General features: G+C 34.3%; 2 protein-coding genes across 2 annotated transcripts in view; one reads left to right on the forward strand and one right to left on the reverse strand.

Moving 5' to 3' along the window:
* The window catches only part of ACSS3 (acyl-CoA synthetase short chain family member 3), a 178,787-nt gene that overhangs the window by 63,561 nt on the left and 102,759 nt on the right, over positions 1-12,467 (reverse strand). The window lies entirely within an intron of this gene.
* Positions 2,536-3,470, forward strand: LOC117089681 (40S ribosomal protein S2-like). Its single transcript, XM_033221157.1, has one exon. The coding sequence runs from the start codon at positions 2,536-2,538 to the stop codon at positions 3,436-3,438; it is 903 nt and encodes a 300-aa protein (XP_033077048.1). The 3' UTR covers positions 3,439-3,470.

The raw sequence follows: 12,467 nt of genomic DNA on the forward strand, positions 1-12,467 counted from the left end.
GAATAGGCAGGAATTATAGGAAGCAAGGCAGCAATAACCAGAATAAAAGAAAACTACAAGGAAAAATAGTGAGGTAAATGACTAGAAGTCACATAAGAAAAAGTTTGATGAAAATGAAAGCAAGGTGAGAAAAACAGGGGGTCATTATAGACAGAAGGCAATTTCAAACTTAGAGATCTTGAAAACCTGTCTGTTCTGAAGGATGATAGTATTTATGGTAGCTGAAGTCTAACAGTGGAAGACACAGAGGGAAATAAGAGTATTTTGATAGAAGGATTCTCTTCAAGATAGTATTAAAAATCACTCAAGGATCACAGCAGTGGAGAGTAAAAAGAAAGTCTGTGACTTGTTGATTAAATAGGCTAAAGGGAGGTCTGAAGAGTGGGGAGATGGTATTACAAAGAGAGAGCATGAACTTCAATAGAAGATGGGCCACAAAACAAACAAAATTGTCAAGTTCTCATGTTACCAATTTTACTTTAACATCTTCCCTAATTTTTATAGATAATCTTGGCCCTGAAGGTGCATTTGACCACAGTAGTGAGAAAAAAGTAACAGTTTAATTATTCTACAGAAAATAGAAGTTATAAACAGCTATTGAAAATACACAATAATTAATTTTTGAGTATAAATGAATCACTGATAAATGATGTCTATATGTGAAGTGCAATCACCTAGAATTATTCATGGTAATTTTCATCTATAGAAGATGATACCTTTATATCTATAAGGGTGTCAGAAGAGGTTTTAGTTAAATTGTGATAAAACATCCAATGTGCTATTACTAGATCCACACTCGTTTTCTGAGAAAAGAAAAAAAAATCATCTGCTAATATAAAGATATTCAGAGAGTAAAATTATCTTATTACTTTTTTTTTTTGCAATAATGTAGTTGGAGCCATGAGGATGAACTAAATTGGTGATATAGTTAGGATATCTGTTCCCTCCAAATCTCATGATGAAATGTGACACCCCCCCCCAACCCAGTGTTGAAGGTGGGGCCTAGTGGAGAGTCTTGGTGTCCTCCCCATGGTAATAAGCAAGTTCTCACTTACTCTACTTGTTCACATGATAGCTGGTTTAAAAAGCCAGGCACCTCGTCTCCTCCCTCTTTCTTCTTCTCTTGCTATGTGAGATGCCTGCTCTCCCTGAGTCTTCCACCATGAATGTAAGCTTTCTGAGGGCTCACCAGAAGCAGATGTGGCACTGTGCTTCTTGTACAGTCTGCAGATCCATGAGCTGAAATAAATCTCTTTTCTTTATAAATTATCCAGCCTCAGGTATTCCTTACAACAATGCAAAATGGGCTAATACAATTGGTATGGTTCAATGAAAATATAATGTGAGCTACAAATCCAAGAAATATATCTAGTTTAAAATTTTCTAGTAGCCACATTCAGAGAAAAAAGAAGGTCAAATTAGCTCTAATAATACATTTTGTTAAAATACATATATCTCAAATGTTATTATTTCAACATGCAATGAATATGAAAATTACTTGTGAGATCTTCCAGTCTTTTTTTAATACCAAATCTCAAATTGGGTTTGCCACATTTCAAGAGCTCAATAGCCACGTGAGGATATTTCAAGAGTTCAATAACCACATGAGGCCAGAGGCTACCATATGGGACAGTGTAGAGGCAGATCATGACTTTCCGAAGAAGCAACAGAATTCTTACACTGGCCTGGATGAAGAAAACTTGTAATTCAATACTATGTATTCAATTCCTGCTCAAATCATTATGCTGATAACATATTCTGACATGGATCTGTATGCACGCACATGTGTGGGTATGCAAGTGTCACGGAATGCAGTTAAGACAATCTATTACTTAATGTTTTATAAGTAAACTGTTATCTCAACAGATTTCCAAAATTTAAAGTATGATTGGTTTAATAATTAGGCATTGTTATAGGACTTCACATAATGGTACAATCCAGTGTCAAAAATAATATTTGAGTAGCTACCCACTTGTATATTTCTCAACTGCATATTCAAAATTATCTAGGAGCAGTTCTTTGGCACAATAAATGCCAAAGGTAAAATTTACATGTCCTGATAGAGACACAGAAGCATTATTTTAAATTTCAGATAGGAGAATAACCTATTACTAGTCTTTGTTAAGAAATTATTTGAATAATTTTTGTGAGTACCCACTAACAGTATGCAATGCTGCTAGGGTAATCTTTAAGCGTTTGAGAACAAGGAAGGGGGATAAAAAGTAAGGGCGAAAATGGGAGAGCAAGGAAGAGAATGAATAAGAGGCAGAGACTAGGAAAAAAGAAAAGCACACAATTTTTTGACAAACTACATATACATTTGCAATTTGAGATAAAATTTAAGTAATCAGATGTATGTATTTGTAATTTGAGATTAAAATTTGATGATCAAAATGACCTCATATGAGATAATTGTTATAGCAGAATGAAAAAATTGTTTAAACATTAAATTATTAAAGTAGGTTAAAGTATAATAAAGATTAGCGTAAAGTTTTAATGTTTAAAATGAGGTTGACTTCTCCGAGAAAACACCAAATGGCGGATGACGCCGGTGCAGCGCGGGGGGGGCCCGGAGGCCCTGGTGGCCCTGGGATGGGGAACCGCAGTGGCTTCCGCGGAGGTTTTGGCAGTGGCATCCTGGGCCGGGGTCGCGGCCGGGGACGGGGCCAGGGCCGAAGCCGCGGCCAGGGCCGAAGCCGCGGAGCTCACGGAGGCAAGGACGAGGATAAGGAGTGGATGCCCGTCACCAAGCTAGGCCGCTTGGTCAAGGACATGAAGATCAAGTCCTTGGAGGAGATCTACGTCTTCTCCCTACCCATTAAGGAATCTGAGATCATTGACTTTTTCTTGGGGGCCTCTCTCAAAGACAAGGTTTTGAAGATTATGCCGGTGCAGAAGCAGATCCGTGCTGGCCAGCGCACCAGGTTCAAGGTGTTTGTTGCTATCGGGGACTACAATGGCCACGTTGGACTGGGAGTTAAGCGCTCCAAGGAGGTGGCCACTGCCATCCGTGGGGTCGTCATCCTGGCCAAACTTTCCACTGTCCCCGTGCGCAGAGGCTACTGGGGGAACAAGATCGGCAAGCCCCACACCGTCCCTTGCAAGGTGACAGGCCGCTGCGGCTCTGTGCTGGTGCGCCTCATCCCTGCACCCAGGGGCACTGGCATCATCTCAGCGCCTGTGCCCAAGAAGCTGCTCATGATGGCTGGTATCCATGACTGCTACACCTCAGCCCGGGGCTGCACTGCCACCCTGGGCAACTTCGCCAAGGCCAGCTTTGATGCCATCTCTAAGACCTACAGCTACCTGACCCCTGACCTCTGGAAGGAAACTGTATTTACCAAGTCTCCCTATCAGGAATTCACTGACCACCTTGTCAAGACCCACACCAGAGTCTCCATGCAGCGGACCCAAGCTCCAGCTGTGGCTACAACATAGGGTTTTTATACAAGAAAAATAAAATGAATTAAGCCGGTTACTGTCTAAAAAATAATAATAATAATAAAAATGAGGTAGATACACCTATAACTTTAAATGCTATGTAAAAACAAGACAAAATGAAAAATATAAAGGCCATAATGTTGATAATCTTAGGACTGAAAAATAGGGTCATGTTTTTAAATCATATGTTATTCAAACACTTTTCTGATATTTTAGAAAACTCCTGTGATGAAATACATTACGCATTTAGATAACACATTAAAATTTATAAAATGATAGGTTTGGCTGATCCCAGCAGTGTAGGAAAAGAGCAGCCAAAACGAATAATGTTATAGGTATTAATACCACATTTCCAAAGCCTGTTAAGCCATAAATTAGTTTAAAGAACTCTGGATGGTTCAAATGCCCATGTCTTTGGCTTATATATGAAACTAGAGATTGAGAATTTCAAAAATATTCACTATTGAAAACGTAATGTACAACATTGTCAATTAAAAAATTAAAATATAGAATTTTTAGCAAACCAAGGGACAGCTGATATCTTGACATTACCAGCATTTTTGCAAGTTGTAATATTTTTTGGCTATCCCCCATCCTCCACCACATACACTACAATTAATCTAAGTAATTGATTATAATAATAAACCATGCATTACCACTGAGCTCTTATTTGATGGCAAATTTGACTATTATATATTTTAAAACATAGTATTTATTATTATGTTTTTGTAGTATATTCCTATTGTTTTTGTTCCTAAACTTGTTTACTGCTATTTTTAATATCATTATTATAGCAATCGTCATGCTGGCACTAATAAATTGAAAGGTACAATATTCCACAGTGGATGATAAAAGTGGCTTCTTCTCTGAAAGTCAGAAAAATCCCTTCCATTTCCATTAAAATCACTTTACTATGTATTGAATGCAAAGGAAAAATAGTGAGATCATTAGCGGTTTAGAAAAATGTCAAAGTAATACGGATGACTTCTTTCGCTAAATATGCCAGAAACTATCCATTTATTTTTGTATTAAAATTCCTCAAACTATAAAAAAGTTATTGTTAAAATTTTATCAGTTACAGACTGCTAATTGTATAATACTAATGAACATAAACACAATACAAATCTAACTGAAATTTAGAAACAAGATTAACTGATGAAACAATAAAATCTCATAAATATTTAATCAAATATAATTTAACTCTCAATTCCTTTTAGTAAACAAAACTATACTAAGTGATTTGCTCTTTTTGTAACCATGATAACCATTTTTCTTTTTTTTTTTGTAAAAAAAAAAAAGAAAAAAAATAGTAACCTTTTCAACAGTTAAATTCTTCATTAATGACTTGACATTATTTTATTAATAATACAAAGGAATAAATGCCTACAGTGGAAAATTCATAAATATATCTTGTGTAAACATGCATTTTAAAAAGTTAAAATTAGACATTTTTGTAGAGTAATCTGGGCCATCTGGATGGTAGATTTACCTAAGTTAATTATATATGCTCTAGATCGGACTGTACAATATAGTAGCTACCAGCCACATGTGGCCATTTAAGTTTTTTTGTTTTTTTTTTAAGACGGAGTCTCGCTCTGTTGCCCAGGCTGGAGTGCAGTAGTGTGATGTCGGCTCACTGCAAGCTCTGCCTCCCGGGTTCACGTCATTCTCCTGCCTCAGCTTCCCTAGTGGCTGGGACTACAGGTGCCCACCACCACACCTGGCTAATTTTTTGTATTTTTAGTAGAGACAGGGTTTCACCATGTTAGCCAGGATGAGTCTCCATCTCCTGACCTTGTGATCCGTCTGCCTGGCCTCCCTTAAAATTTCAATTAGTTAAAATCCAAAAAAAAAAAAAAAAGTACAATATAAATTTCTCAGTAATACTAATCCAATTCAAGAGTTTAATAATCACATATGCCTATCATATTGCAGAGATCAGTTTATTGGAGTGCTGTCCTAGATTATTATTGACTATTAAGTGTCTAGATAATTTTTGATGATGGTAACACATGGAAAGGTTTATCTACTTTAAAATCTATAATACTATAAACTAAACAAAATAATAATATCCAGAATAGAAAAAAAGGAGAGGAGAGAAAATGAATGGGCATGAGACCTACGCACCTTTCCCTAATTTTATATAAAACTGAACACAACTCAAGACTCAAATGAAGCTGAAAATTAAGCAAAAAGGGAAATGGAAAAATGATAATGCTGTCAAATTAATTTTAGTCAAAAATAGAAATGAATAAAAAGCTAAAGACAAATCTGATGAAGAATTTTCAGTGAATAAAGTGAGGGCAAAAAAAAAAAATTGAAAGTGAATATTTCCTTCAAGGTCCATAAACTACCAAACAAGCAAAAATTACTCTTCACTTGTGCCAACAGATGTTAAATTAAAATAGATTATTTCAGTGATGCCTCATCGACTTCTGGTTCACATGACAGATTATCATTATTTTTTGTCATCAATATCCCTATGGTTATCTTCATTTTTCCTACGTTCAATTTTCTTCTATTTGCTCCCCATTAGAATTCACTTTTAAAATGTAAAGATGCTAGTGTTAATATTACACATGTATTTGACTCTTCTGTCAATGGCTGACTAGCATTTTGCCCAGCAATGTCTCTCTCTCTCTCATCTCTCTATCTCTCTTTTTCTCAAGCACAACCCTTTATCTCTCTCTTTTTCTCAAGGACAACCAAACAAACTGGAAAAAATATAAAAATGAAGTATCTTTTGAATACATCAGAGAACTCAAAGGTAATAGCACTTAAGACATCAAAAGCCCAAAGAGAAAAAATGTAGAGACATAAGACTGCTTGTCTTACTGCTTTTCTTCTTGGGACAGTTGTTAATTGGAAACAGTAATTGAAGTGCAGAGAAACTGAACAGAAACTATGTGGCTGACTGACAGGCGTTGAAACTAAATGGTAAATCCAGTCATAATAATTTCTTGGGAAAGGAAAATCGAAATTTAAAATTCACAATGGAAAAAAGGTGACATAAAACACCCAGGCATTCAGTTTGCACACCTGAAGAGGTATACCTAATAATGGAGATAAACTGGAAAGAAACCAAGCCTCTCAAATATTGGAGTCTAGCTTCAAATCAGCTCCATTCCTAATTGAATAGAAGTGAGCTTCCCTTAAGACAATTGCCTGTCAGAATAAGAATCACTCTGTGGGGATATGAAAACATCCGGTATCTCAAAACAGCTATTTTCTTTTTTCTGTATTTGTGTTTGTTTTTTTTTTTCCTGAGGTGGAGTCTTGCTCTGTCATCCAGGCGGGAGTGCAAGAGTGAAATCTCAGCTCACTGCGACCTTGCCTCCTGGATTCAAGCCATTCTCCTGCCTCAGCCTCTCGAGGGGGGCTGGGATTACAGGCACCCGCCACTATGCCCAGGTAATTTTTGTATTTTAGTAGAGATGGGGCTTCACTACATTGGCCAGGCTGGCCTCGAACTCCTGACCTCAAGTGATCCACTTGCCTCAGCCTCCCAAAGTGCTGGGATTACAGGCATGAGCCACCGCGCCTGGCCAAAATAGCTATTTTCTTATAACAGTGATATAATGGAAGACAAGACCATATGATTAGACATTCAAGAGAAAAAAAGAGACATTAGAAAAACATATAAAATCAGGTGTTTTGGCTATCACTCATAGACTTCAATATAACTCGGATGAATATGTTCAGGAAATATATGTAGAATATTAGCAGAGAACTGGAAATTATAATAATCAAATGATAATATTTAAACCGAGAAATGTTAAGAAATTATAAACTCGATGAAAGTTTAGACACAACTAGAGAGAGGATTTGAAACCCAAAATACAGGTTACAATAAAATCATCTAACTGCAACTGTGAAAAAAGCAGAAAAATCATCAAACAGAGCCTATGAAATATAGGTGATATGGTAAAAAGTTCTAACATATGTGTTATTAAAGTGTCAAAGTTTAAGAAGGGAAAATAAAGTAGAAGTAGTATTTGAAGAGACGAAAAAGTTTCAAAAATAAGTGAAAGATATCAAGTCACAGATTTAAGAAGCAGTTTGCATCAACAGGAAATTGAATTCCTAACTTAAAAACCTTCCCATAATGTCACTTCTGGCCCAGAGAGTTTTATTTGATTTTTAAATACTTCAAAACATTTAAATAAAATCAATTGTACATAAAATCTTCCAGATAATAGTAGGGAAAAGGACTTTCATCCCCATTTTATGGGACAAGAAAAGCCCTGAAACCAAAACCAGTGAGAGTATAAGAAAGGAAAATAAGAGATCAATTTTGATTAAAAACCTAGGTTTTAAAGAAATGCCCAACTATAGAAAGGAAGGGGGGTAATAGGTGGAGCATAGAAGATTTTTAGGACAGGTAAAACCATGCCATAGTGATGGATACATGTCATAATACTTCTGCTAAACTTCATAGAGTGTTCAATACCAAAAATGAAAATGTATTTAAATTATGGATTCTGGATGATAATAAGGTATCAATCTGGGTTCATCAATTTTAAAGGAGATAGAACCCTAATGTGAGATGTTCAAGGCGGGGAGGCTGTGCATGCGTGAAAACATAAGCTATATAGAAGCTCTGAACTTTCCACGAGATTTTGCTGTGACCTAAAATTGCTCTAAAAACAAGGTCTACTAAAAAAATTCTTCAACAAAATGTCAGCAAATTAAATTCAGCTATATTTAAAAAGCATAATATATTAACCGAGATGTATTTATTTCAAGATTGTAGGAATGATTTGACACTTAAAAAAATCAGTCACTATAATTCACCACATTAACTCCTAATATAATAAGAGGGGGAAAAGTCATATGGTTATCAGAAGATGAAGAAAAAACATAGATAAAATCCCAAACACCAAAAATAGAAACTTTGTTAATTTGATAGCTTTTCTCCAAACAAATTATATGTTAATAACAAAAATGCTAAAATCATTTTTCTTAACAATGAATATTGAGAGCTTTCTTCCTGATAATCTGGATGAGACAAAAATGAACTTTGCCACCAATTCAATTAAATACTTTACTGGAGGATCTTAGGAATAAAGTTAAAAAAAAAAGAAATAAGCATCATAAAAGAAGAAATAAAATAGATACTTTTCTCAAACTACATGACTCTGTACATAATACAGTCATACATATATACATTAAAACTACTACAATTAATAAGTAACTTCGGGAAGATCTTCAGAAAGTAGGTTACTATACAAAAACAGTTACGTGTTGTTATATCAGGACCAAATAATGCAAGTATAAACAATACCATTGACCATAGCATAAAAGTAAAATTTCTTAAATATAAAAAGATATGCAAGATTTTCACACAGTAAGTCAAAAATAATTAATGAGAGAAATTAAAGTCCTAAATAAACAAAGAGAGAAACATGTTAACACGGACATTTTCACTGTATCAATCTGTAAACTCTCTATTCTCCTTACATGTGTGTGTTTAAAACTGCTAGGCTAATAGTAAAATTTGTTTAGAAATAAAATGGGCCAAGAATATTCAAAACAAATTTGAAAAAGAACAAGCTTGATATATTAATAGTAGATAAAGATCTGTTATAAATGTATAGTGATAAAGACAATGTAAGAGTAATGTGAATACAGACAAGTAGGCCAATGGAACAGAGTAGAATTGAGAAACAAACCAGGTATTTGTAGGCACTGTCATAACAAAGGTGTTGCTGCACGGCAGTTAGAAAAGCATGGCCATTTAAATAAATAGAAATTGATCAAATGGATATACATAAGGAAAAAATAAAACTCAGTCTCTTACTTCATGTCATACATACAAATCTATTCCAGATAGATTATAGTTGTAAGTATGAAAGGTAAAATGAACAATAAAATTTCTAGAAAATGAAATACAGGAACAACACCTATGTTTTAAATAAGACTTGAAAAGCAGTAATCAAAAAGAAAACTATTGATAAGAAGGCACATCTTTTTATCAGAAGTCACCATTGTGATGGTAAAAGGAAAATTTAAGTCAGAAGTTGGAGAAGATTGTTTATAATACACATAAGTCAGTAAAGGACTTGGATCCAAAATAAAGTATGAAAAACTCCTACAAATTAACAAGAAAGAGAAAATAAAAATTGCGAAAGACTTGAATAAGCATGTTATAAAAGAGGATCATTCAATGGCCAAACAATTATTAAAAGGTGATCAACCTCTTAATAACCTTGACATGCAAATTAAATGATAATGAGATATCACTACATGACAATCAGAATGGCCAAAATTTAAAATAATGAAAATACCATCTTCTGGTGAAGACATGGAAACTCTAGAACAATCACACACTGCAAGTGGGTGTGTAAATTGGTGAAAACCTTGGAAAACTCTTTGACATACCCTGTAATGTAGCCATTATACTTTAGTTACAGGTACTCAACAGCAATATATGTGTATGGACACCAAAAAGACATGTATTATTAATGCCGCAACTGTATTGAGGCAAAAAATCAGAAACAACCAAAAAAGCATTCAACTGCTGATCTGATAGAGAATAGAATGGTGGTTACCAGCAGTTATGGTGGTTGGAGGGGGAGAGGTTAGTTGGGAGATATTGGTCAAAGGCTACAAAATTTCAGTTAAATAGGGGGAATAACTCCAAGAGATCTGTTGTAAAAAATGATGACTAAAGTTAATATATTCTTTCTGAAAAATGCTAAGAGAATAAATGTGAAGTGTTCTTACCACAAAAATGAGAACTATGTAAGGTAATGCATGTGTTAATTAGCTAGGTTTAGTCATTCCACAATGTATCTATACTTTGGAATTGAACATCATGTTGTACAGAGTAAATGTATGACCATATCTGCCAACTTAAAACAATAACATTAAAAATTATTTCAACTAAAAAATAGGTAAATAAACTGAAATACTCATGAAGAGGGATCTAATCAACAATCAAAATGCAAGAACCACTCTGACGTGCAACTTTCTGGATGAAGCTCAAGGCATTAACTAAATGAAAGAAGCCAGGTAACAAAGAATACATTCTGTATGAGTCCACTTATATCAAGTTCAAAAAAACAAGCAAAACTAATATATAGTGATACAGGTCAGGATAAGGCATATTTTTGGGAAGCCAGGAAGAGACATGGTTGAGAAAGGACAAGAGAAAGGGCTTCTGGGATGCAGGTTATGTGCTATTTCTTGATCTGGATGTGTTCAATGGATGTGTTCACTTTGTAATCATTGTAACTTTTAAAATTCTGATTTATGTTCTTTTCTGTATGTATAACTCAATAAAAGTTGAAATATAAACGTACACATAGTTCCCCATTAAATTACTTCTACTTCATATGAAAATATTTTTTCAAGCAATGACATAAACTTGGAACCATAAATATTATTTTGATATAATATGTGAAAATTCTCATGTTCCTAAGGCTAACCTAACAGAGATATATATCATCTTTAAATTTTTAGGTTTGTTCAATAACAACACTTTTCAATATCTTTTATCAAGCGTATCACAGAAGAGATACTCTGAATATCTCTAAATTCAAAAAATGCTAAATAAAAAAGGAAAAGTTTTTTTAGGTAGTGAATATAATTTACTTCCCTTTAGCGGTATCCTGTCCTCAAATTTGCTTAGCAATAATGTCATCCTTCTAATTTGCTTTCCTGCTTTCTACATCGTTCTGGGATTTAAAATCATTCCAGAGTTGGGCACATTCATATTTATGTAGCTTTAGGCTTACCTGTGTAACCTTGAGTCATACATATACAAACAAGATAGCAATCATTTCTCTATTATCAGCCTCAACTTGCTGACTCAGTTTAGTAAAAATTTTCTTCCTAAACCAAAATTTTTATTCTAAGCACCAGAGGGATAAAAACAAACTCAAACAACCCTTGTTGCTTTAAAATATAGGAAACAGACAGAGAGAGGTAACACTTTTCTAACATGTATAAATTATAATTTTTAATTTTTTCACAAAATGGGTTTATATTATTTACTTGTCTGATTTGACTACTGTTGTGATAATTGGTAGCTGAATAAAAAAAAGATTTAGTAATGAGAGCTGGATATTTGAAATGCTTATATGCAACTCCACCACAAACTCAAAGATAGCCAAACATACAGGCTTTGCCATTTTATCATTCTAACCGGAGTGTTAGCTCTGAATATGAGCTCATATTTGTGCAGCAGATAAGACATAGGGTATCTCCAGGAGCTTTTTAGAAAGAAATATTGGTAACTTTATGAAGAAATTTCATTTTTGCTTGTACATTTTCTTGGTTGTTTAATTTTAATAATGGTGGTTGCTAAAGTTGGAAAGTTATATGTTGTACACTAGATCTCTAGACTTGTTCATCCTACACACCTGCTACTTTATATCCTCTGACCTGTTTATCTGAATATCTGTTCATTTCCCCCTTCTTCCAATCCTGTAAACCATGGTTTTCTTCTCTATATCTGTATTTTTTGTTGTTGTTGTTTTAAAATTCCACATATAAATGAGATGATGTAATATTTTTCTTCGACTTACTTAACAACGTAGTGTCTCCAGCTTCATCTATGTTGTGGCAACTGTCAAAATCTTACTCTTTTTTAGAACAAAATGATATTCCATTATATATGTGTACTACAGTTTCTTTATCCATTTGTGCATCGACAGACACAGGTTGTTTCTATCTCTTTGCTATTGTGAATGATGCCACAATGAACACGGGAATGCAAATATGTTTATGAGGTGGTGACTTCATTTCCTTTGAGTATATACCCAGAAGACGGATAGCTAGATCATATGGTAGTTCTATTTTCAATTTCTTTAGAAACCTCCATACTGTTTTCTAAAATGGCTATAACAATCTACATTCCCAAGAACAGAGTACAAGAGTTTCCCTTACTCCACACCTTTATCAACATTTGTTATCTTTTGACTTTTTGATAATAGCATCTAATAGATATGAGGTGACATCTCATAGCAGTTTTCATTTGCATTACCCTGATAACTAATGATGTTGAACACCTTTCTATATAC

The sequence above is a fragment of the Trachypithecus francoisi genome, unplaced genomic scaffold (genome assembly GCF_009764315.1).
Source record: "Trachypithecus francoisi isolate TF-2019V2 unplaced genomic scaffold, Tfra_2.0 Lachesis_group11, whole genome shotgun sequence".
In the NCBI taxonomy this organism is placed as follows: Eukaryota; Metazoa; Chordata; class Mammalia; order Primates; family Cercopithecidae; genus Trachypithecus; species Trachypithecus francoisi.

Bases quoted from the DNA above. Each gene is read 5' to 3' on its own strand.
- LOC117089681 (XM_033221157.1), top strand. From the start codon at position 2,536: ATGGCGGATGACGCCGGTGCAGCGCGGGGGGGGCCCGGAGGCCCTGGT.